Source organism: Eubalaena glacialis, chromosome 16, assembly GCF_028564815.1.
Source record: "Eubalaena glacialis isolate mEubGla1 chromosome 16, mEubGla1.1.hap2.+ XY, whole genome shotgun sequence".
In the NCBI taxonomy this organism is placed as follows: Eukaryota; Metazoa; Chordata; class Mammalia; order Artiodactyla; family Balaenidae; genus Eubalaena; species Eubalaena glacialis.
Genome location: NC_083731.1, coordinates 74277586 through 74304209, shown reverse-complemented (window position 1 = coordinate 74304209; position 26624 = coordinate 74277586). Strand labels below are relative to the sequence as shown.

General features: G+C 49.5%; 1 protein-coding gene across 3 annotated transcripts in view; it reads left to right on the top strand.

Moving 5' to 3' along the window:
* DHRS12 (dehydrogenase/reductase 12) overlaps nt 1-26624 on the top strand; it is a 36978-nt gene extending 10354 nt beyond the window's left edge. For 2 of the 3 annotated variants that reach the window (XM_061170980.1, XM_061170981.1), the window contains exons 4-10: nt 3211-3303; nt 4380-4461; nt 19038-19099; nt 20384-20488; nt 21907-21997; nt 24563-24700; nt 25602-26624. In XM_061170980.1, coding sequence (XP_061026963.1) covers nt 3211-3303; nt 4380-4461; nt 19038-19099; nt 20384-20488; nt 21907-21997; nt 24563-24700; nt 25602-25711 — 681 coding nt within the window. In that variant the 3' untranslated portion in view covers nt 25712-26624. The other variant, XM_061170979.1, reaches the window with a different exon arrangement.

The following is a 26624-nucleotide window of genomic DNA, read 5'->3' as shown; positions in this document are numbered from 1 at the left end:
CTCATTGATTAGAATGGAGTGATGTGTTTCCTGGAGAAAGATCACAGAGGTACAGTGCAACCTTTTCACTTCCTGATATGGCTGGAAGGTGCTGTCAATGTGCCTTCTGTCTTGTGGAGATTGATCCCATCAACAGCAAAACACCACGATAAAAAACAGGGGTTTCTACTCTCCAGTTCTCCCAGGCCAGCGTGGAATTCCACCTTCTTAAGAATTACTGGTTTAGCTTCCTGAGTGCTAGACATTAATAGTAACTGTCACCTCGTTCCTACGTAGTGATTTCTACTTCCAAGGGCACATTCATGTACTGTCTCCCCTTTACCCTTCAAACTCACCCTCTGCCCTGGGTAGAGGCTTCCCGTGATGTCAACTCATGACTCCTGGGCCACCCAGCAGCTAGATGATGGTGATTCACCTACAGGAAGGATCCCAGTTGAGTTTTGCTCAGTTTCAATAACCAGACTTGTATCTCAGGTTTAAAGAGTGAGTATGGGACTTCCCTAGTGGCACAGTGGTTAGGACTCTGCACTCCCAATGCAGGGGGCCCAGGTTCGATCCCTGGTCAGGGAGCTAGATCCTACATGCGTGCCGCAACTAAGAGTTCACATGCCATAACTAAGGAGCCTGCGTGCTGCAACTAAGACCCGGCGCGACCAAATAAACAAATAAATAAATTTTTTTTTTTTAAAAAGTGAGTATAGGGCCCCCAATGGCTCCTAGGTCCAGCCTCGTCACGTGTAGATCAGCAGATCAGGGTTTTACACGCTGGCACCTGCCTGGGTCCTTCCCCTGGTCACAGCAGACTGCTGGCCTCTCCTTCTGGGTGCCTTGGGGCTTCCTAGTTTCCCGCAGAGGGAGCCAGATGAGTCCCTTCACCTTTTCAGGATGCTTCATTTCACCAGGCTCCAAGGTTGATTTGTCTGTAATGGCAAGTCCCTCTTCCCTGCTGCTGCCTCTTTTTAATTCTGCGACGCCTTGGGTGCTTCCAGGAAGCTCAAGGAGATTGAGAGATGATCAGAGTAAAATTGATTTTAGCTCACTTGAATTTTGTTGCTCATTTGAATTTTGTTGTTTCTTTGAGCCTGGCTTTGTGTGAGTGTCGCAGCCCTGCTGGTGGGAGGGAGTTCCAGGGTGGTTGCCGGGAAGGACTCAGAATGAAAGGATTAGGTGTGTAGACTTGGTTTGCCGTCGCTGGTAGACGCTCACGGCTGACCCAGGTGTGAGTCAGCAGCCTCATGTCCACTCTGTCTGGGTGAGGGCCTTCAGAGACTTTTTAGAAGAGTATAGTCCTGTACGGACAATGCTTTTCCTCTCCCTTGAAGGCAGAGGAAGATTCAGTTGTTCCAGACTTAAGCCAAATATGGTATTCTAGCTGATTACAGACCTTCTGAGGCATGAAAATGTGAGATTGCTTCTGTTTTCTCATTCTCTGAGCCTTTGTTTTAGGGTGAGAAAATATGTTTTAAGATCAATCAGTAGAAAGAAATTCTGACTTGGGTTCAATGGCTCAGTTAATGGGGAAACTGAGACAGGGCCCTGAACTCTGCTTTATCAAGGGAGTTACAGCTGTTGCGCAGAGTTTTGCCTGTAGGTTCAGCTCCCAGCAGCAGGAATCTGCCTTGGGCTGGTGATAAGTCCCTGACGTCTGCTGGAGCTCAGGGGGAATAGCCTCACGTTCACTGGATGCTGAGAACACAAGTTTCAATTATGTGCTGAGTACAGAGAAAAAGGGGTAAATGGACAACATGCATTGATCATTTATGTGCATGGCTGTGTGCACCACCGTAAAGGAAAAGGGGGCATTCAACATGGCTCCTCCGTCAAGGAGTTCTGAGTCTACTGGGGGAGGAGGCCATTTTAATGGCCACAAAACATACGTTTGCATGGATGTGTCATAGTTTCCTACCAATCATTTGGGAGTTTTTGTCAATATTTTGCTCCTAAGAGATTATCGAAGGCACATCCTAACTATAAGATGACAACTTCTTCTGTGACTCAGTTCTTGCTTACGATGCGTGTCAATTTCTGCCTTGTGACATGGTTACCTCTGGACGCAGCCTCCTCCCCCAGTAGACTCAGAACTCCTTGATGGAGGAGCCATGTTGAATGCTCCCTTTTCCTTTACGGTGGTGCACACAGCCATGCACATAAATGATCAATGCATGTTCATTGCAGCTCTATTTACAATAGCCAGGACATGGAAGCAACCTAAGTGTCCATCAACAGATGAATGGATAAAGAAGATGTGGCACATATATACAACGGAATATCACTCAGTCATAAAAAGAAATGAAATTGAGTTATTTGTAGTGAGGTGGATGGACCTAGTGTCTGTCATACAGAGTGAAGTAAGTCAGAAAGAGAAAAACAAATACCATATGCTAACACATATGTATGGAATCTCAAAAAAAAAAAAATGGTCATGAAGAACCTAGGGGCAAGATGGGAATAAAGACGCAGATCTACTAGAGAATGGACTTGAGGACACGGGGAGGGGGAAGGGTAAGCTGGGACAAAGTGAGAGAGTGGCATGGACATACATACGCTACCAAATGTAAAATAGATAGCTAGTGGGAAGCAGCCACGTAGCACAGGGAGATCAGTTTGGTGCCTTGTGACCACCTAGAGGGGTGGGATGGGGGGGTGGGATAGGGAGGGTGGGAGGGAGGGAGACACAAGAGGGAAGAGATATGGGGATATATGTATATGTATAACTTTGTTATAAAGCAGAAACTAACACACCATTGTAAAGCAATTATACTCCAATAAAGATGTTAAAAAAAAAACTCAACAATAAGAAAACAACCTGATTAAAAAAAAAAAAGAAATAAGGTAGATTTATATATAAGAAAGAAATCTCTAAAACATATTGTTAAGTGAAAAAGAAGGATATAGAACAATGTATAGTCTGATCCTATCTATATGGAAAAGGGGCACACACACACACACACATAATGCTTAAAATGTATAATATGTAATGCCTGAAACATACATTTATAAATATTGTATGTACTCAAAATATTTCTGGATGATTCGCAAGAAACTGTGAACAATGGTGTACTTCTGAAGAGTGAGACTTTCCATTTTGTATCATTCCAAACGATTTGATTTTTAAAACCATTTTTTAAAAAAACCATTTTTAATGAAAAAAATACATGTTATCTTTTTTTTTTTTTAAGGCTTTACAATTTTTTTTGTTTTCTGGTTTAGAACATCTTTCTGCACATTGTGGACTTATCTGATCCCAAGACAGTCTGGAACTTTGTTGAAAATTTCAAGCAGGAACATAGCCTCAATGTCCTGGTGAGCTTTGTAAACATAAGTAGGGGATAAATCTCATGCATGTGCATTTCTTGCCTGTGTGGTTGTAGACTGGTGTGTATGTTTGTGGATCTTTATGGTGACACCTTAGTGAGAAACTTTTATGGGGAGGCCTGTTCAGTCATCAAGTTCACTCACTGGAGTCAATCTAACCCTGTTGGTTGGATTTGTGGGGAAAGGAAGGGACCATCCACTGGGTCTGTGGGGGGATGGGGAGGTTCCATTTTTTTCATAAAATGATGATTTGTATACTGGTATTCCTGAGCTCTGTAGATTTGGGGATTGCTGTATTAAAATTAGAGGCTCAGGGGGAAATTAAATAAAAAGCTTAGTCCAAAAGGACGCCTGCTGCAGACAAGCACATCTTTTAGTAACACAGTCAGTTGCTCTCCAGAGAGAGCTAGAGGTCTCAGGTGGGTTGGTGTCCTTCTCCTCCCATATACTCTGGGCTGAGCTGCCTTTCTACCCAAATAGTTTCTAATGTGCTCTGAAATGTTCACTCGGCCTCAGGTCTACTCTTGCGCTGTCCAACATGGCTATGGAGCATTTGAAACATAGCTAGTCCAAACTGAGATGTGCCATCAGTGTGCAAATCTGCCGATGTTGAAGACTTAAGTGTGAAAAATAGAGTAAACCAAAATTTTTATATTGATTACATTTTGAAATGATACTCTTTTGGATATATTGAGTTAAATAAAATATTAAGATCAATTTTACCTGTTTCTTTTTACCTTTTTAATGTGGCTACTTTCTAGAAAACTTAAAATTACATATTTCTATTGGACAGCGCTGGTCTAGACGAATTCCTGGGGCACTTTATCGTGAATTAGGTTGCCGGGCCAAGCCCTGGTCATTGGAGGTCTCTGCACAGTCCCGTGGCTGAGCCTGCTGCACAAATGGCATTTTCCAGGAAGGGGTTTGGAGTGAAGGGACAGTTGAGCAGAACTGATGTTGTCCCATGAATGTGGGACCAGTGGTGGTGGTGGAACCGTGGGGTGTGGGAACAGGTCCTTTGGCCCTGTTTTCCTTTATTTTGAAACGGGAACTGTACTTTCTAGATCAATAATGCAGGTTGCATGGTCAATAAGAGAGAGCTCACGGAAGATGGACTTGAAAAAAACTTTGCTACCAACACTCTGGGTAAGTGTAAGCAGTTTTCTTGTTTGCTTTTAGCACAATAAGTGTAGACATAAATGATACCGTAGAAGGATCAGAAAAACATTGATCTACTTTTTGGGTTCTTGGTCCTTGGCGTGATTGCATTTACTTTAAATTTATCCTTCACTGCATTATTATTTCTTCATAAAACACTCTTTTCATGTTTTTCGTAATATGTGTTAGTGCCAGAAATACTTAGCATTGTTAAAGTTTTTTTTTCTAGGAAGCTCAAGGCTCATTATAGACATGACTTTGGTGAGAAGGGCAAGGTCATCTTAGGTGGAAAGTGCAAACATGAAAACTGTAGCCAAGGGAACTTCCAGCCAGGGCTGAGAAAGGTGCAACCATGAGACCAGAAGATGGGCCAAGAAGGGCACTCACCTGGAATGCAGGACCCCTGGGTTCCGGTTCCCGCTCTGTAATAACAGACCGACTCATTTTGTGCCAGGCCAGTGATTCTCAAAGTAGGGTTCCTGGGCCAGCGGCATCAACATCACCGGGCAACTGGGTAGAAACGCACATTCTTGGGCTTCACCCCCAGCTCTACTAAATCCAAAACTGGGGCGGGGCTGAGAAATCTGTGTTTTAACAAGCCCTCCAGATGATTCTGATGCACACTAAAGTTTGAAAACCAATGTACCAGGATTTTAACCTCTTTGGATTTTCTCCATCTCGCACCAAGGGGTCTGGAGTACAGATCTTCCTCAGCTTATGTTGGGGTTAGGTCCCAGTCAGCCCATCATAAGTTGATCATATAGCAAATTGAAAATGCATTTAATCCACCTAACCTACCGAACATCGTAGCTTAGCCCAGCCTACCTTAAACATGCTCAGAACACTTACATTAGCCTACAGTTGGGCAAAATCATCTAACACAAAGCCTAATTTATAATGAAGTATTGAATATGTCATGTAATTTATTGAATACTATACTGAAAGTGAAAAACAGAACGGTTGTCTGGGTCCAGAATGGCTGTAAGTGTGAGGGTTGTTCACTCTTGTGATCACCTGGCTGACTGGGAGCTGCGGCTCGCTGCCCTGCATCCCGAGAGAGCGTCATACCGCATATCACCAGCCTGGGAAAGGTTCAAAATCCAAAATTTGAAGTGCGATTTCTACCTAATGTGTATCGCTTTCACACCGTCATAAGTCAAAAAATCGTAATTCAAACCATCATAAGTCAGGGACCAGCTGTAGACTATTTCGGTGCCTTTCAACTCGGAGATGCAATGAATCTAAAATTCTCCCCAGTGACTATACCATTTTCTCATAGGAAGTGAAGCTTTTAATAAGGCATTTTAATTCATCCTAAGTCACAAGATGAATGGCGGGGATTCCTGTGTTTGTCCTTGAAGGTGTCCATTAAATAGTAACCCTCTTCCCAGCCAAGAACTGAACAATTTGAGGAGTAAGACAGTGGATGAAAGCCCCAAATCACTGTTGTTACAGATGAGGCTGGTTGAAGGGCGTGGCTCACGTGAGAGCCAAATGGCTTCCTTAATGCTAAACCCCAGAGTTAGCCAGCCTCACTTGCTTTGTTGCGTCTGGCTGGCCTCAGACAGACACCACCAACCCCTCCCAGGAAGAGGAAGACGTGGGGCGCAGAGCTCAGCAAGCCCAGATTATTGCTCCTAAATTTACTCCAGTTTTTAAGTGGTCCCCGTCCTCGCAGTGGAGAGAGGAAGGGGCTGAGGGAGGATGCTCATTGTTCTCTCTCCGGGAGAAAGAGAACATCTGGAGTGGGGAAGAACCTTTCTCCCCGGCACCGAGGTTGCATTTATTTCTTCTTAAACAAATCCCTGGGAGCTTGCTATGAAACGCTGCAGGTTTAGTACAAAATATTCCCATCGTTCGCTTTGTTCCAAATGTGGTATCCTTGCCCAAAGTACCAAAAGTACACACATGTGGGGTTATGCCGGGGTTTGCCTTCTAACTCTCCTGAATGGCAAAGACTCCTAGGGTCCTAGCAGCTGGCCTCCCAGGTGGCTGCTCTCCAGGACCAGCTTTGTGATTTGCGGGGCCCAGTGCCAAACAAAAATAGGGGGCCCCTGTATTCAAAAAGTGCAGGGCCCTGTGGGGTTGCACAGGATGAAGCCCGCTCTGCTGCTTCCCACCCACCCATCCACCACCCAGCTAAATTCTACTGGGTGTGCGCTGCATGCTGGGCACTCGTGGGTGGCGTACGTATATATGGCACTGAACCCGCGTGACCACCCTATGATGGAAGTATTCCTGCCTGTACGTTACAGATGAAAACACTAGACTGAGAGAGCTTGCATAACTTGCCCAAGGTCAAGTGGAGGAGCCAGAATTTGCACCCAAGTCTGTGTGCCTCCAGAGCCCATGTTCATAACCAAGATGAGTTCTACCAGCCCCCCAGCATCTCCTCCCTCAGACCCATCACTGCGTTATCGTGAGATAAGTGCTAAAGGGAGGCTGCGAGGGGAGTGACCAGCCATGCCAGGAGAAGCATGGCCCAGGGCTGGGGACACTGCTTACAGGGCCTCCTGGGAATCTGCATCGATTGAGAGTGTGGGGCAGATCTGATAGACTCTAAGGCAACTGCCTTTTTTTTTTTTTTTGCCACGCTGCAAGACTTGCTGGATCTTAGTTCCCCCGCCAGGGACTGAACCCAGGCCACCTCAGTGAAAGCACAGAGTCCAAACCACTGGACGACCAGGGAATTCCCTTTTTTAAAAATTTTATTTTATTATTTATTATTGTTTGCTTTTGCCTTTTTGATTGTACAGCTGATTATGTTGTACTTTTGTTATGGATCCAGTCTGCTTCTAAGGACCTTGATATCTCTTCATTTTCATTTCCTACCTGTGTTAGAAACATTTTATTGATCTTCCCAACCTCTGAGAAGCATAATAATTCTCATGCTTAATATTTATTCATCCTCTCCAGAGGGGAAGACGTAGTCCAGTATACACAGAAGCAAGTCAGTGACAGAGAGGGCAGCTTGATGTGCTTCTGCTTTACAGATGAGGAGATACAGAGAGGTTCAAATATTGTCATTCTGAAGCAGGTCCAGAGCCAAACAAACAGCCCATACCTCTGTCTGAGTCCTAGGAAACTGCTGGCTGCCTTTCTAATATGAAACATGTTTTCATGGCCTGATTATGTAACACAGGTTAGGTTGTCTTCTATTTTCTAAGATTCAGTTTGGCCTCTAGAAATACTTCCAATCCCCAGCCAGACATCAGTAGATTCCTGATACTCTGAGGGCAGGACACAATAGGATTTGCAGAATTTATCACCAGATCCTAAGAGTTCGGGAGGTGGAGGATTAGTGAAATACTGTCAGAGCCCGTGGCTGCGTGTGGCTCTTTGTGAAGACATCATAGTCTATGAATTAGATAAAGTTTGGAAATCATTCTCCCTCTCCTTTTGCGGGGCTGGGTGGGGCACAGAGAGGTTTTCATAGTTTACTCTCCTAGGGACAAAAATGAGCCGCCCCGGGGTAGATTTGTGGGGAGACGAAGCGTGGAGGTAAAGTGATCTCATGAGACAGCTGCTGTTTGGTTGCCTTTCTTTCCCCTGTGTTTCGGGTCTTCTCAAACCATATCCATTTTGCCTGTTGGCATTCAGTGGCATTCAGAGTCCGTGAGGAGTGAAGACGGATGTGGGGGGGGGTGGGTAGGGGCGCAGTGCTTCGCTGAGTGCTGTGCTGGCAGCCGGCCACAGCCCGAGCATCAGCCGATCACAACTCTCACCCGCATCTCAGCCCCTCTCACCCACGGCACATGAGACAAGGATGCCATCCACCTCCTCCGAGACAGCTGTGTCATCAGTTAATTGATTGTAATAAACAGGCAGTGGTGCCTTAGATCTTTGGCAGAAGGTGGGAAAGTTCAGTTGAGGTCATTTTGGAAGTACGTACATACATCAGTGTATGGTACATGTTCTGTCCCTTCACATTCTGTTATCTGGAGCTTTCTGCTCACCGGCATAGCTCCACACCCAATGGTAACTGCTGTTTAAAGCAGGGACCCAGGGTCCAGAAACACCTTAATAATAATGATGATAATAATAATAATAATAATAATGGCACACACTGAACACTTTCCATGTGCCAGGGGCTCTACTAAGTGTTTTTCTTGGACTATCTTGTTCAATTCTCATAACAACTTTATAGATTTCATAAACAAGGAAACAGGATCAGAAGTAGTTTGAAACCAGAGTCTGAGTGACTCACCTTCCTAAATAAAGGACAACAAAATTATAGTTGGTCCATTTTTGCTCTAGGTTTGTATCTGTCAGCTCTTGCTACCTAACAAACAACCCCCAAATCTCTTAGGCATACAATAAATAAGCATGTATTTCTTGTTGACTCTTATGCAGGTCTGCTGGGTGGGCTGATGTCAGCTGAGCTCAGCAGGGTATCTCTAAGCAGCAAGTTGGGTCTGCATTATGTTCCAAATTCTTGCATCCTCCTTGGACCGTTAGGCTGGCCAGAGTGTGTTCCAGTGGCAATAGCAGAAGCCCAAGTGTGCAGGCACATTGCAAGCCCCTGCTTGCTTCAGATCTGCTAACGTCCAGCTGACCAATGCAAGTCATTTCACGGAGCCCAAAATCAAGAGCCAGGGAAACATATTCCTCCCAGGAAACTGGGGAAGAGAGGGTGAGTATTGTCAAACAGTAATCTACGACAAGGGTCTATTTTATTACATTCTAAGTCTTTGGAAATGGGTCATCTGAGTTTGATGTGGTAACTATTAACCCCAAGTATTTAATGAGCAAAATATCTTGTTTGTTCAATAAACATTTAAAGAACACACATTGTAAGCTGGTCCCTGTGGTCAGCGATGAGGGTTCAGAAATTACATGGACTCCTGGTCCAGTGGGGGAATCAGACACATAAACAATGTCAGTAACCATATGGTTAAGTTCTCTTTTCATCCATGAAGGGAGCTGGGGTCCAAACCCCAGGAAAGCAGAGAACGGTACTTCCAAGGTGAAATAGGCCCTCAGACACTAAATGTGTTTGGTGCCAGGCATTCTTATTTGTCAGTAAGCCTTACTCTGAGCTTTACCTATGTACCATTTGGCTCCTAAAACCTCCTTCCAGCTCCCAAACCTTCAGGATTCCCAGAAAGACACAGTACCTGGGGATAGTAAGCACTGTAGAAATGTCAGCTAATATTGTTGTAACATCCAAATCCCTTCACCTGGCATTGAAGTCCTTTGTTATGGTACCTCCCCCACCTGTCCAAACATACTTCCATGATTTCCCAACATGGATCCTCTGCCAGTCAGCCCATTAGTTTTGGAACCTGTCACCAGCAGGATACCTCCATGCTTTTGTTCCTGTGGCTCCTGTGCCTGGAACGTCCCCTTCCTGGTTCACTTTCACTTCTCCTCCGTGACTCGCTGGGAGCACACCAGCCTGGAGCTTGGCCAGCGCTTCTCCTCCTCTGGGCTCCCAGAGCACCCTCTGTGACCCTATCTTAGCACCATAGAAGTCACCCTTTGATAGGTGGTTTCTAGCATAGAGCATGAATCACTGAGTGCGGGCACTGCCTGGCCCTTACGAGGAGCTCAGTCCGTTTTGAGCTGACCCACCGGCTGGGTAATCCAGTTCCTCCAGCTACGTGACTGTGTGCAAATTGCTTAAACCTCCTCAAGCCTCACATTCCCATTCTGTAAAATGGAGATCATGATACCTTTATAGGCTAGAGGTGAGGGTTAAAGAAGGAGTTGTAAGTTATTTACCCAAGAGAAATAACGTGTTCATGCAAAAATGTGCACACAAATGTTTATAGTTGCTTTATTATTTTTATTCATAATCACCCCAAACTGGAAACAACCCAGATGTCCTTCAACTGGTGAATAAACTGTGGCGCTTCCATACAATGGGATGCTATTCAGCAATAAAAAGGAACAAAATATTGATGTTTGCAGCAATGTGGCTGAATCTTAAATGCATTGGCGAAAGTCAAGCCAGACTCAAAAGGATGCATTGTATGATTCTGTTTATATGACGTTCTGGAAAAGGCAAAGCTATGGGGACTGAGAACAGATCGGTGGTTGCTGGGGGTTAGGGGTGGGAGGAGGGTGTGACCACAAAGGTAGTAGGTGACTGTGAGGGAATATTTGGGGTGACGGAACGGTTGTGAATCACACCACAATCTAATGCATAGAGTTACCCAATTGTATGCATTTGCAAGAGCTCATAGAGCTGCACACATACACACACACACACACACACACACAGAATTTTACTGGATGTAAAAATATATAAGAAAAAGCAAAAAGATAGGAAAGTATCATAGCTCTCAGCACAGTGGGTCTGTTTCTTGGTAAGAAGCAGACTATTTACTATGATTGATTTGAGGTGCCCTCCTTGGTAATCAGCGCGCTCCTAGAAGGGGTACTGTCTTCCCTCCAGCCTAGAGCACAGGTCACCCTGCTCACGCCTGATAATAGTAGGTGCTAAAAAGCATCAGTTGGTGAGGAGTAAATGTAGAGGCACCTTCCCTGCTGTGCTGTGCAGAGGCCGGAGAAAGTCCTTCCACTATTCCAAGGATAGTGGAATGCGCAAAGGCTGTGGACGGAGAGATGGCAGTCTTGCTGTCCAGGAGAGCCTCTTCGGGTGAGGGAAGGTGACCCCATGAGGAACGCTTGACCGGAGCCAGAGTTCATGATTTCTGTGAGCCCATCTGGTTCTGGGTAAAATTGGGAAGCAGGCAGTAGTCACAAAAGAAAAGGTGATCAGCCAGCCTCAGTGTCTCACTGGCCTTCCCATCATTCCTCACCCCCATCGTTGTCGTAGAATTTTCTCTGCACCACCTCTCCCCTGAGAAGCCCCTGAGATGCAGGGAGAGAGGAAGATGGAGGAGGGAGAGGGAGAGAGGGCTGCTGTCCAGCTACATCAGAGGGCTCCCTTAGGTGTCCTTCTCCCGTTTTGAAATCTGGCCCCAAGGTGCCCAAGCCCCTCTGATCTCTTCAAACGACTGAACGAATGGACGCTGGAGTATTATCAGGGCCCCAGCAAAACCAGTATGGCTTCAGCAGCATCCCACATTCTGCACCATTCCCAGTTCCCTTCCTCATGCCTCCTCTGCTCCTTCCCTCCAAACATTTGTCTCCTTTCTCTCATTCCCTTGGGCTACACTCCCTTCTGGGTCCCAGCTCACAGCTCAGTAAATCAAGGGTCTGTGCTCAGCAGGTGCCATCTTAGGACTTTGTGTGTGGGGCAGGGTAGGGAGGAGGTGTTTATTCAGGATCGCTTTTTTCTAATCATAAGACAAATGTGTCTTCTTTTAGAAAATAGGGAAATAAAAGTATCCAAGAGAAACCAAAACTCTCCTGTAATTCCATCATTAAGATAAAACCACCATTAACACTGGTCTATTTTTTCCAGCCTTTTTCTATGTGTGTCCCCTACTCCGAGGAGGGGCCACAGTGTGTATACCATTCTGAGTCTTGTGTTTTTCCAGGTAGCATTATATTATAAATGTTTTCTCATATCATTAAACATCCTTTAAAATGTTATTTCTGTTTAGAATATATTCTATTGTATGAATGTGCCATAGTTTAGTACGTTTATCCCCTATTGTGGGATATTTAGCTTGTTTCCAGCTTCTCACTATTGAAAATGATTCCACCATGAGTACTTTTGTTCATACATTTTTGTGTGGATCTTTGGTTATTGCCTTAGGATGGATTCCTAGGAGTGAAATTACAGACACCTAGTTTGTGACCATTTTTGAGACCTTTGACCAAATTGCCAAATGCATTATACATTAACCAAATTGCCCGCCAGAAAAATTGGAGCAATTTGTATTCCCACCAGCATTCTTAGTGCTTATCTCTACCTATCCCAACAAACTCTGGGTCCCACCCATCATCCCCAAAAGAATGATCTTTGCAAAACTGATAGATGAAATCTGGCATCTTACTTTCGTTTGCATTTCTTTGGTTACTAGTGATATTGAACTTGGCGATGGTGGTTATTTACTGGCCATTTGTATTTCTTTTGGGAGTTGCCTATTCATGTCCTTTGCCCATTTTTCAATTGTGACCATCATCTTTTAAACTCTTGGTTTATAAGCCTTCTTTGGCACATTTATCACAAGTGCCTTCCTCCCCGCCTTCCCCCCCCCCCCCCCAGTTTAGCAAATTACTTTTTAATTCTGTTTTTGGTGCTTTGGTTGGTCACACAGAAGTTTAAATTTTCTATGTAGTCAGGCTGTATATTTATTATTAAGACTGATTTATTCATTTTTATGGTTAAAAAAAAATCCTGGTTACTCTAAATACTTGTTTTTTCCCCCTATTTTCTTACAACATTTTCTCTTATTTAGTGTTTTCGTCCACTGGAAGTTATTTGGGTATTAGGTAGGTAAGGACCCTTTTCTCCTCTTTCTTTCTCTCTTTCTTCTCACGCTTTTTAATAAGCAGTGTCACAGCTCTGCTTATCTATTGCACAATCTTTCCTTTCTTTTGAGTTGTGATGCCATCTCTCTCATATACCAAATTCTCACTAAGTTGCTTCTCTTTCCAAGCTCCAGTCTGTTCCACTGATCTAGTCATTATCGTCACGACTGCACTGTTCTCATTATTCACATACATTTTAATATCTTCCAGGGCAAGCCCTAGCTCATCACTCCTCTCATTCTCGAGACATTTTCACCCAGAGGACTGATAGTTTGGGGGTGAGGAAGCCAGACTTCAGGCACCAGGGGAGGCTGGTGGGGTCTGGAGCTCCTGAAGCTACAAGGTAGGACCCCTCGGCCCCCAGAAGGGCTTTGGAGCCCTGGGTGAGGCTCTTGGTCTAAAACTGCACTGGGCACGGGGAGCCCTGTGCAGCCCTCCTAAGGACAGAATGGATAAACCCAAAAGTCAGAGGTCATCTGCCCCTTGGCTTTGGTTTTCTGCCAGCCATTGAGGCTGCTTTGGATGAGGCGGAAACACCTTCCAGAGCTGAGCCCCTGGGCCACGATGGGCCTCCTCACCTGCCTGCACGCCACTCCGGGGTGGGGTCTGAGCCGCTGCAGTGCCCGGGCTGGGGTGAGCTCTCTCGGGGCCCCATGGGGACCACGCCTCCTGTTCTCCCAGCCAAGGAGCACTGGCCCCCATTCAGGAAGCCAGTGAGGTGTCCAGCCCCATCCTGGCCCGGGGGCTCAGGACCTTATCGGATGATCTGGCTGGGATTCCATGGGTGTTTTTAAAGGAGAGCTACTCACAGCAGTTCTACCACACACCCATTTGGGGAATTTTAAAAACAAAATCCCAATTAAGCACCTTCATGCTTTTAATAAGCCCATTCTCTCCCTGCTGTAAAGCAGGCTCTTTCCTTGTGCCCCAGGTGTAGTACAAACAGCCTCCCTCTCGGATGTGACAGCAGGGAGTGATGCAGTCATCTTGCACCTGAAACACTGGTTTAGCTGTAGCAACCTGAGGTACAGACCTTGGATGGCCTGGGGAGGACAAGGAAGTGACAGCGTATTCACTTTTGTGGGTTACCTGGAGCCCAAGACAGGCGCCAGAGCTCCCCCCTCTCCTCTCAGGTGGACCCTTCCCACCTCACAGGTGGGGCTCACAGATGTCCATTCCCACATTGAAACAATGCTCTGCAGCTGCTCAGCTTCAGCCAGCCTGGAGTGAGCCCTCCCACCCCCAGGCTCTTTGCACAGACTGTGCTCCACGCCTGGACACCCTCCTTCCATCCCTACCCTCTCCTAGCACCCTGCCAGCTTAGTCCTGCCTCTCTCGCCTCTAAATCTTAGTTCAGGTGTCACCTCACTGCTGACTCGGCCCCGATGCCACCGCCACCCCATCCCATGTGCTCGGGACAGTCTCTTCTGCACAGCACTGACCTCACTGTGGGTGTAGGTTCATTACATAATAACCTGTTAATGCCTGGTGAACACCCTGCGGTCAGGGAGTTCTCACAGTATCCCTAGCATTTATCACTGGGTCTGGCATTTAGCAAGTGGAACTGGAAGCGGGGACGTTGAGGTTGGGGGCAAAGGGAAAGATCTGACTCATCCTCACTGCTGTCTGACCCCAAACCAAGAGTAGATACCCCACGAGAAACTGATGACTCTGATGCCTCTTAATGCCTCATTTTCTCTGGGCCTCTGTGCTCCCAGCTTCCCCAGGTAATATGATCTTTGAAATGGTCTTTATATAATTTGTAAAGTCAGTGTGTGAGGCCCCTAGGCTCGCTGTGGGACGTTTGTGTTATTGTACCAATGGGAGGGGCACCAAATAGTATTCGTCACGCAACCATCTGCTCCTTTAAAATCTACACCAGTAACCTCCCAGGGGTAGAGGGACAGTCATTTTCTCCGGCAGGTAGTATACCTGGTAGAAGCATATAGCCAAATACACCCACTTAGTAACCAAAGTGGCTTTAATTCAAGCTGGCTGTGAAGGTTTCTTAATAGAAAACTCCAATCCGTTCTCCTATGCTAAATGTAAACATTGCAGTAGATTTTTCTCATCAAACAATACTTTTAATGCTACTGAAATATATCATACCCATGATATGGTATGATTTCAGGAGCACCATGAGTTTAATATTCGGATGGAAATGTGGTTTCAGGAATGCTTTCGGACTACTCCACACCTCTCCTTCAGCATTACCCGGCTCGACACAGTGTAACATCCCTTCCTAATTACCTTATAGAGAGAGATTTGCTTCAAGTCATGTACCCATGTCATAAAGGTCCTTGTTGCCATATTCAGAAGGCTATGTCCAACATAAATTCCACTCCCAAATCTCTTTCTCGTAATGAACCTCCATCGACATAATGAGCTCCTTGGAAGGAAGGCATTGTGTAAATTAAAAATACTAATGAGTCATAATGATAATGAATTATTTTCCTTATTACTGGGAGCAGGACTTAGCTTGGGCACATTATCCGGTGGCTGAAGGTGTCTTCCCTACACCCAGACCTGCCCTCCCCCAGGAGCCCAGACTAGAATAGGTTCTCTTTTTTTTTTTCTCTCCTCATCAAAGCTCTGAATCCCCCAAATGTCCCTGATCTTAGCTAGTCAGTCTTGGAGGAATGGAAGTTACTAAACTGGTTCACACTAAGATAGGAATGACCCGAAGGCACCCATAGCTGTTTCCAGCGGTGTGCTGCTTGCACCTTTCCAAGGATATTCCTATTAGCTGGTTAGCACAGGCGACCTGGTGGATTTTCTAGCTAAGACCAAACCCAGTGTCTTAGGGATTGTCTGGTTTCAAGGAATAGGAACGCACTCAAGCCGACTAAACAAAACTGATTTACCTGGGGGGGAGGCAAGGGCAGCCTTCACAGAACTTAGCGGCAGAGGCACAGCTGGGCTTTGGGAGCGTCAGGGACATGACAGGAGAGCATGAGGAACTGGGGTGAACTTTTCCTGTTTCTCTGGGACCTTTGTCCACAGACTCTATCCCAGCTCTCCTGTCTCTGCAGGATGCTTTTCCGTGCACATGGGCCAAATATGGCAGCCGCTGAGTCAAGGGTCCCGTGCCCATGCTCTTGCGGGGAGGGTTCGACTGGCACAGCTTGGCTCAGGTGTCACCCCTAACTCAGTCTATGCTGCCCATGGCGTCGAGGTTGCGTGGCTCAAACACAGTGCCTGGCCCAGGGTCATGACTCGGTTATGTGTTGTTACAGGATGCAGGGCCCCGCCCTAAGGGGAGGGGATGGGGCACATCTCCAGAGGAAGTCTACCACACCAGGCCGAGGAGTTTTCTGCTTAATTTGGTTGGGCGTCCGGAGTGTTGAAGGGCTTTGGGGCAGGAGAGTGGCATTGGCACCCGTGTTAACAGCAGGCCTGTGGTAGGATCTGTGAGCTGGGCAAGGAGCTCCTGGTGCCATGTTCATCCTAAAGGAGCAGTGACTTGCAGACAACGGGATTCATTCCTACTCCCTTGGCACCAGAGTCGGTTGGGACTCTGTGGTTGAATGACTCAAGAAAAGGGAGATTTGCCATGTTTTCCATTCTGCGTGGACTTGCTGGGAACTTGGAAAAGTCACAGAACCTCTCTGGGATTCTCTTAATTCCAATTCTTTTAATTAAAAAAATAAATAAATAAAAATAAAAATATACACATACATACTACTTATATATTTTTATGTTATTAATTTAGCAGATTCTTTTAAAAGATCTTATTGGCTTTATTCAGAGATTCCTAAATTGGGGAACATCAATCTAGCAATAGATAGGAGCCTCAAAGAACTGTACAAGGCAAGAAATTTTCTAGGCAGAAGGGAGCAGGAACAAGAAAGTTATACTGGGCATGTAGCAGATTTTTCCTGTGTTTCTCTTTGCTGGCCTGAAAAGATGCTGAGGGTACACAGGAAAGGCCTCAGAAAGCTGGCTAGGAAGCTGGCGGATTATAAATCACTTGTGGCTGGAAAGAGAGAGGCTTCATCTCCTTCTCAGGGAGGAGAAATGCTTGCTGTGTGTGAAGAGTGACATATGTGCTTTGAAATGATACAGCTGGAGACCTAGGAGGCAAAAAGCATATAGAAACACATGATGGCTCAGATCTGCTGGCGGGGGAGCCCAGAGAGCAGGATGGGAGAGGGCCCGTTTTGTGGATTTGGAATGCGGGAGATTTTTTTTTAAAGATAGAAAGGGCCCTGAAGGCCTGTTGCTAAAAACTGCAGTTTCTCCAGGAGTTTTAAAAAATCACCAACCACCTGGCTGTGCCCTACACAGGCTGTGAGCGTATTTGGTAGGGATGAATGGCCCAGCTAGTCTTCCTGCCGGTGACTCTGTTAGCATCTAAATTGATACCGGTAGGGTATATTCTCACAGAGGATGAAGCAGAAAACAAAACACACCACCGTCTCCTGGGTCGGGGGAGAGGCGCAGAGGGGCTACCCCAGCTCTCATCCATCTCGGAGCAGCGCCCCGCCAGCGGGGTGAGCAAGTCCGGCCCTCGGCCCATCCCGGGGCCTCTGGGAGGGAAGCAGCGGAGCCTCTAGAGGAGGGGTGCAGGCCTGTGGTGTGGAACCTGCTTCCAGCTTTCATTTCCTTTACGCCAAGGAGTCGTTTATGACAATCCGTCACGGCAGGCTGATGGGGCTGATAGCTTTTGGCAGGAGTCCTTTCTACTTCTCGCAAATTAAATCACAGAGAAAGTCACCAGCAGTGAATGCAAAGAAAGTGTTCAAGGCCACTGCACGGAGGCCAACAGCTCTCAGAGACCCGGTGTTTGCCAGACTTTAAAAATCCATGAATACTAACGAGGCTGGCACCTTCAACGACAGGTTGGGGTGCAGACACTAAGAATGCTGTGTGGCGTGAAGGGCACAACTCAGAACTGCTAATAATAATAATAGGAATAATAATAACAATGAAATAAAATGGCAACAACCAATGTGCACAGAGAGCTTTCCAGTCTACGTGCACATTTTCGTTTCACCACAAAACCCTGTGATCCTAGGAGGTGGGCTGTCCAGCTATGGTCTCCCTTCCACAAGTAAAGAAACCAAGGCTGAAATGCTTTGTCGACCTGCCCGTGGTCACACCGCTGGTAGGTGCCAGCCAGGGCTCAAATCCAGGCTCCCGGCTCCCCCCAGCGCCCTTTCCGTGACACCAGGCTGCTCCGGTGAGCTTGGCTGCAGGGCCGGGCTCGAGGTGGTGGGCAGAGCTGGGCAGGCAGAAACTCTGAGGAGTGGCCCAAAAAGAGCCCGGGGCTTTCATTTAAATTCCCCGACCCCCAACCCGTTAACACAAGGTAATATATGTTCATTGAAAAAAAAAAAAAAACAGATCAGCATAAGAACATAGAAATAGTAATTGCCCACTCAGAGATAAGCATTTTGAACATTTTAGTGCACCACAGTATCATCCTTGCAGATACTTTTTCTTCATTTTGACACATCTTTCCTCACAAAAACGGAATTCTGTTCCTCCTGCCGTTTTGTAAACATCTCATTCCATATACTGTGAATCTCTCTCCATGTCAGATACACTTCAACAATATTTTTCTCATTTCGTTAAAAATGTTAGACATATAGTTTTTATGATTGCAGAAATAACCATAAGGTTATATGCTCATTGTAGAAATATTCAAATTCAAACCGTACCGAAATGCCCAGGAAAGGAAGCAAACGCTTTACTTAATCCCACCCTTGGGGCCTAAGCAGTGTTGCTACATTTCACATTTCCTGTTCATGTTTTTCCATGCACACTCTAGACATAATGAACATATGTGTCTATATACATTTTTTTTCTCTGCCAAGTGAGATCACACACTGTTGTGCAGTTTGCTTTTTTCCTTCCTCTGGTGTGGACATTTTATTGTCTCAGTCCCTGAGGTTCTAAGGCAGCTTTGTTCCAATCCTGGGGAAAGGAAACCCCATGAGGCTGGAGAAGGGACAGGATAGTGGGTAGTAGCAACACAGGGCTGGGTCCAGCGATCGGACTAGAAACCCTCCGAGAGGAGGGGACCGCAGCTCAGGCAGCCACTTGCCACTCACCTGGAGGATGCAGGTAAACGGCGCTACCTCACCACCACCCCGGGGCCACCTGAGAGGAGGGGTCCCGCGGCACCAGATGGCCCCATGCCCCCTCATGAATGCTCTGTGCCTCCCCAGGTGTGTATGTTCTCACGACTGCCCTGATCCCCGTCTTGGAGAAAGAACACGACCCCAGAGTGGTGAGTTGACTTCGGGGATGTTTTGTAAGTAAATGACTTGGCTCCTGATGGGAAATCAGTGGTCCTACGTTTGTTGCCCCAACTGTCCCGAGGGGGCCATGCTGTCCACGTCCATAGGGGGAGCCAAATTCTGTCCCCTGGGTCCACGGGCCTTCCGTTTGATAACCTGAGATCCAGCAGCGGTGTGCCAGCCCAGACGGCGTCCAGGTGGGTCTAGGGAGGGGCTGGTGAAGCGGGGAGGGATCCAGGTCAAGGTGAGGGTCAGCCTGCGGCTTTGTCCCGAGGACACACGTACTTGAGGGGCTTGTAGGCGTGGCCTGGGATTCCAGAATTCTCGCTCTGGCAGTAGAGACTTCCTGGGAGCCGGCTGTCGATCCTGCCCGCCCTGTCCCGCTCTCAGGGGCCCTCCACCCGCCCTGCTCCTGCCTCTTGCCGTGGCTGGGTGGCTACTGCCCATACACAAGCAACGAGTCCCCTGCCAAAAGGGAGGCAGAGCTGTGCAAAGCCCCAGCCCTCACTGTAGGCTCTTCCCCAGTGTCATCCGAGAGTTGGCAAAGCATTCAGAAAGGGGGGCTTCTGAAGAGCAGGGGCAGCCGGGGAAGGCAGTCAGCAGTGGGTGGGTGGGCGCGCTTCCTGGAGAACGTGCCGCTCAAATGGGAGGGGACAGGCTAATGGGTTACAGTGACAGAAATCAGAGAAGTCAGGAGGAAGGCAGTTAACGCAGGCTGCATTCTCTCTGCTGTGAGGGCCAGAATAATGACCTCCCCTGATCCGAGAGGTCCAGGTCCTAGTTCCTGGCACCTGTGAATATGTCACCTTGACATGGCCAAAGGGGACTCTGCAGATGTGATTAAGTTAAGGGTATTGAGATGGGGAGGGTATCGTGGATTACCCAGGTGGGCCAGTGTAGTCACAGGGGTCCTAAGAAGAGTGCCAGAGTCAGAGGAGACATGACAGTGGAAGCAGAGGCGGTCGGAGTGGTGCAGCCACAAACCAAGGCATGCGAGTGGCCTCTAGAAGCTGGAGAAGGGAAGGATTCCCCCCTAAAACTGCCAGAAGGAATGCAGCGCTGCTGACACCTTGATTTTAGCCCCATAAGACCCATTTCAGACTTCCGACTTCCAGAGCTTCCGGTGGGGGAATTCATCTGCGACTTCGTAAGCCACTAAGTTTGTGGTCATTTGTTGCAGTAGCAACAAGAAACCGACACGCTGCTTGACAGAGAAGCGGGACGGGAGGGTGTTATGAACTTTTCTGTACAAATCTCCATTCTATTCACTGCAGGTGACAGTCTCCTCCGGAGGAATGCTGGTTCAGAAACTGAGTACCGATGACCTACAGTCAGAAAGGACAGCGTTCGATGGCACCATGGTCTATGCACAAAACAAAGTGAGTGAGGGGTTTCTCAAGGCTGCCACCTGAGTGCTTTTCCAAGGAAGGCTAATTCTGGGATTCACGTTAATTTGGATCTTAGTAATTCCCAGCAGCACCTGAATGTTCCCAGTGGAGAGAGAACCCTCTTCTCCATCAGGAGCCCGGCCCAGCCCAGCTCTGCCTGGACCGGGGTGGGGCTGGGGGGCTTCAGCTCGCCCCTAGGAAGAGCCACAAAAGCCGCCACCTCTCTTCGCTGGTTTCTTAGACCCACAAAGAGCACGGTGAGAGCCGGGGGCCGCCACAGCAGGAGCCCAGCAGGCGTTCCTTGCCCGGCACGGCTCAGAGGGAATATGGACCCAGGAAGTCACTCCTCTCTCCCTGGGCAGCCCCTGCTCACTGGCCGGACAGATGCCCCTGGAACAACGCTGGGTTTCCGGGCTCCCTTTGAAGGGCATGTGCATCCAATTCTGAAAGGAAAGGGCAGGGGTCCAGATCTCATGCCCGATCTTAACAGAGAGTGTAGTCATGCCGCCATATATCAGCTCATCGCAGCTGTTTTTAGAAGCCGGCTATATACCTTCCACACCTACAGTTCTGGCCCCTCAGTTCATCACCTGGGTGGGCTCCCTCGTCGTTTGTGAAGCTGCCAGTGCCCACCAGCTGTCCCTCCTGTTGGTGTGGTCTGCCTCTGTCCGACCTCCCCCTGCCCCCTGTGTGCCCTGGCTCTGCCCCGCTTTCGCTCACCGAGCCCCAGACCAACTCCTGGTGGATTACTGTTCATGACTCAATCCTGACAATTGAAGGAACCATACTTCTTGACAGTTTTTCCAGGGAACATGGGAACAAACCACTCACTCCGTAAATGAGGCCCAGATGGAGCTCTTTGCAAAGCATAATCAAACTGCCCTGGGATTGGGCAGTAGTCTCCATACAGCTGAGCCTTAAGTGGGGGGGATACTTGATGATTTCTTAGGGAATTTGCAACAGCTGTGTTCTCTAAGCATCCCCAGCACGCGTCCTACACGCCAAGGCAGGAGTTCCTTCACGTGTCCACGGACACTCGCTCAGTGCCGGCCTGTGCCGGTGTCCAGGGTACACGGTGAGCGGGGCCCAGCAACGAACACGGCATCACAAGCAGCTAGGAAAGAGGACTCTCTGGGTGTCACTTCCGGGGGGGAGGGGAGGGGGAAGCCCCCAGGCAGCGTGCGGCGTTCCCTCGTTCCCGGTGCTGGTCCGTCTGCATCTCAAACGCAGGGGCCGGGACGCAGCACTGGGTTGTAGCCAGAGCTTGTGGGGTAGAGAGCCGGTTCTAGAGCAAAGTGAAATCTGACATGGGGGCGGGCGAGGCAGGGTAAGGGCCGGCTCTGCACGCCCGCAGCCCCCTTGCTCCCCCTCCCGCTTGTTCATCCTCGCCCCCCACCCACCCCGTCCAGAGGCAGCAGGTGGTCCTGACGGAGCGGTGGGCCCGAGCGCACCCGGCCATCCACTTCTCGTGCATGCATCCCGGCTGGGTCGACACCCCAGGTAGGTCTTTCATTTCCACGGCGCCTGCGTTTCATCTAAAGATATCTTGGGCGGCCGCAGGACTGACTCTCCCCCGGAGTGACCTAAAACCAGTATCATGAGGACTAGGAATGGCTTCGTTTCCACGGAGAGGGGCAGGCGGGGACTGGAGGGGGAGCAGCCTGTCCTCACAGGCGGAGCTGGTGTCGTCAATTTGCCCCGCGCGCGTGGCGGAGAGAGGGGGCGGCCCTGGGGTGGGGTGGGGCTGGGGGCCCCTCCCTCGGGACAGGGGGAGCCAGTGCACGCTGAGTGTCGGAGAGGAACGAACCCAACCGAGGGCGGAGAGGGGGACGGAGGGAAGTCAACGGGAGACGCTGGGAACGTGGGGATAGGCCAGGCCAGCTCGCCGCTGCCTGGGTTCCTAGAAGTAGTGATGCACACAGGTAAGTAACAGTCACTAAGGAGACAATGGAATTTTCTGGAAGCGCGTTGGAGCAGCAGGGAGGGAGAGCAGAGCTCTCCTCGGGATCTGTCCCTCCCAACTCCGTGGCCTCGGGCAAATCACGTGGGCTCTGTAGCTCTTTCCTCCTTCCCCGAAAAAGGGCGCCGAAAACAGCAGCACAGCAGAACCCCCAGGACACCTGAGAGCCCAAAGCTGCTCACAGCCGTGTCTGGATACTGACGCATGTGTCCTCACAGCCCCGCTGCGGTGGGCACTAGCATCATGCCCGTTTCCAGATGGGGAAACTGAGGCACAGAGGGGCCAGGATGTCCCGGCTGGGCCCGGCCACAGTGTCGTGGGAAGCAGGCTCTCTCGTATACGTGCTGTCATCCTTTCTGAAAGCCGGTTGAGCAGAAGCCTTAACATTTGTATATACATCCTTGGAATTCATCCTAAGAAATAATGAGAGATGTGGAAAATGAGGTTGCTCATCACAGCACTCGTGCTAGGAGAGTGAGTTAATAAATTATGGAGCACCTGTACAAGAAATCTGTTCAGCCCTGAAAACTGCTGGGGAGAAATGTCTATGGGAAAGGAAAACTGCACTATACCATTAAATGAAGGTATCAGTCCCCCAAACTGTACGTGCCTTAGGGTCTTATTTTGGCTACACCCATATCCCCATGGAAGAAGGCGTATGTTGGTGCCACGTAGCATCCCACGGAGACCTGGCTGGGAGAGCTGGCGCAGACCAGCCCTCTGGGGCATGGATCTGAGGACGTCTGGCAGCCTCCTGTTTTAAACGCAGAGGGGGTGTCCTCACCCAAGCACACCAGGAGGGCCTCAGGCCAGGGGTGTTGGGAGAGGGTGGCTTCTTACTTCTTGTCGCTTCCTGATGGGAGACAGGCCCAGCCCTGCCTGACCAGGTAGCTCCATCAGGCCGTGGAGGGCCGCCAGCCTGTCATCCTCCCAAGGACATCACCCTGACAGTCCTCATGTCAACCTGTGTGCTTGCAAAATCTGTGCTCCAAGCCCACCCCCTGGATCCACCATCTGGGTCAAGGTGCAGTTTGCCCTCTATTGTCCACAGGCCACAGGGCAATGACTGGGCCTCTCGGGTGCAGATGGCCTGTCTAGGGACACAGAAGCCCGAGGGAGGGCTGGGCAGGGGCCTGAGCCCGTGGACACTTGTCCTCCCCAAGTGGTATGACAGAAGGATTCAAATTCCTTCTCTTTGCTCATCAGTATTTCCTAATTTTTCCACAATTAGCAAATACTGTTTCTGTGAAAAGAAAAAAAAATTATTTTTAATTTAAAAAATGAGGGCCTTAGATTAGATGATCCTTTCTCTCTCTGAAATCCTCTGATCTCATTCCGGCTTGCAAACGTTGTTTTCTCTGCCTTCTTTCCTTTCCTTGGCTTCACGAGAGAACAGTTTTGTTTCCCAGTGTGCTCACTGTTGGGACAGTGTGTTCCCCGAGGTCTGTGGGCGGTGGGGGTGGGGGGTGCTGCGCCTCCCGTGGTGAGGACGGGGGCCCCGGGGAGGCGACACCAGGAGGGGAACCTCTGTGTAGCCGGGTGTGGGGGGCAGGGGGAGGACGAGTTAGAGGAGCTTTGGCAGAGGAAGGAAGAAGTCCCTCCCCTTCTTACTACACTCCTCCCTAAAAAGCAGGAAACACTAGTGCAGCCCGAGGAACCATCAGCCAGGATCCTCGGAGAGGTCAGAATCCTTGGCGAGAGATGGTTCACCCAGGAAGTGGGAGTCTGATCCCCTCTCGGCCTCAGCGTGACCCTCCTTTCTTAGGATAGAAAGCGGGGAGGTGCCGGAGATTTTGCTCCCAGGGGACGGGCTGGTCTGGGCGCCCGGGGCCCAGGGGACATGGGACCCAACGCACTCGGGGCTCTGGTGAGCAGTACTTCCCTCCCAGGCCACAGGGTGACACCTCAGGGGCTTTGTGACAAGGCTGTGTGAAATCTGAACAGCCTGGAGGAATGCTGTGTTGAAGGGGAAAGAGGGCAGTCTGCGGTCCCATTCCAGTTCATCGTCGTTATTTTGGCATTGGAAGAAGCCAAGCGCGGGCAGCGTCCTGGCTTGAGGATGCTGTCCTCACCTCCCTGTCTGCGCCCCCCCCCCGCCCCTGCAGGTGTGCGGTTGTCGATGCCCCGGTTCCACGCCAGGCTGGGGGCCAGGCTGCGCTCTGAGGCCCAGGGCGCCGACACCGTGCTGTGGCTCGCCCTCGCCCCGACTGCCGCCGCGCAGCCCAGCGGCCGCTTCTTCCAAGGTGACTTCCTCCCTGGGTGTGAAGGCGCCCCCGACCCTCCTCTCCGTGCAGCTCGGGTCGGGGAGGGACTGTGCCCCTTCCCCGTGATCGCGCCCAGCCTTGCTTGGCAGGGCGGCTCCATCGCCTGTCGGGGTGCTTTGTGAAGGGCCTCGCCTCTGACTACGCACCACCCACTTTTTCCACCCACCTTTCTGAACTCAGTGGGTCCCTTGAGGATGAAATCCTCGGGTTGTCATTCTTGTTCTGAGTTTTGGGCGAAGCTGGGCCCTGTGGGCACCACGGAGATGAAAGCTCCCTCTCTGAAGCCCCGGGGATGGGAGCTGTCCAAGCAGCAGTGCAGAGGGAGTGAGTCTCTTCTTTCTGCTTCTGGGGGCAGTTATCTGTTGAGGGTTTGCTCCCGACCTGGGCAGCATCCCGACGGGCAGTCTGAGAGGAGGCATACTCAGGGCGGATGCTGGAGGCCAGGGCCTTCCGCTTCCTTCCCCACCACAGATGTGGCCACCCTCGCCTGAGCCATTATGGAGCTCTGGTGACCCTGTGGTGGCCGGGGGCGTGGCCGTACCTTCTCCTCTGGCCACCACCTGCCAGTTCTCAAACACTCCACACTCCCCAAGCCCAAACCCCAACCCGCCGGCACCCAGGCCTGAGGACCCTCCCCCCAGCCCGCCGGAGTCCCTCAAAACCCAGCCCGACACCTGTCCTCCCCAATGCGGTCTCCCTTCTGTAGCACCTCGTCGTCTGTGGGGACCCTGGAGGGCAGGGGTGGCATCTAACTCCGTCCCGTGTGGGCCCCTCCCCGGCAGATGTCCGTGACATGACTGACCCGGGGCCCAAGTGGCGGGCAGAGGCGCATCCACGCTGCCTCGCTGCCCACACCTTTGTTCTTCCCTCTCACTTTTAGACCGGAAACCAGTGCCCACACATTTGCCTCTTGCTAGGACATCGTCCTCACCGGCTGAAGAGGAGAAACTGATTGAAATCCTGGAAGAGCTGGCTCAGAGATTTAAATAGGCCAGGCCAGACCCAACGTGGGGCTGGAACCGCCTCAGAAAATACGGGAAGGTGTGGACCAGGGGTAGACCAGTACACAGACCCCACTTTTAGACGTCCCCGTAGATTGGCCCATATTCCACTGCTGTGGTTTGAGCTGGCTTCCTCTCCTTCTGAAGTCATAGAAATCAGCCCCGTTCTTTATACAAAGCCTAGTATTGAAGCCTTGACCTGCCATCTCCTCACTGTGGGACCACAGGTGGGTTACTTACCCTCTGGGGGCCTCATTTTCCCTGTCAGCGGAGATTGCAGTGCTACCTACCTCAAGGGGTGGTTTTAACGATTCAGTGAATTACTACTTGTAATGCACTTAGAAGAATGCTTGGTGCATCGTAAAGACTTGATATATGTTTGTTAGCTATTAACATCAGCATTTAACTGACAGGTGTGCTAAAACTCACGGAAAAAAAAAAAATCCCCCTAAAGGTTACCCCCTGTAGCAATGAGGAGCCCACACAGAATGGGAACTTTTATTTTAAAATAAATACGACTGGGGCTGGGAACGCGCGAACCTGCATCTTCCGCAGCATCTTCTTTTCCCGTGTAAATTTCTCCTTTGAGGATGTGGTGTTTTTCTAAAGATTCCATGTCGCTGTCAGTTTGAGGGAAGCAGGGCTGGGGGGGAGGAAGGAGAGCCAGGAGGGGGCTCCACGCTGCCCTGGCCTGGCCGTGAGGCCCCAGGAGCAAAGCGGAGCCAAGGGTCAGTGCCTATTTACATAAACAATCACGGGAGGCCTGGTTTATTTACATTCGCTATGATTAGAAGTGGCATGGACATATATACACTACCAAACGTAAAATAGCTAGTGGGAAGCAGCCGCATAGCACAGGGAGATCAGCTTGGTGCCTTGTGACCACCTAGAGGGGTGGGATA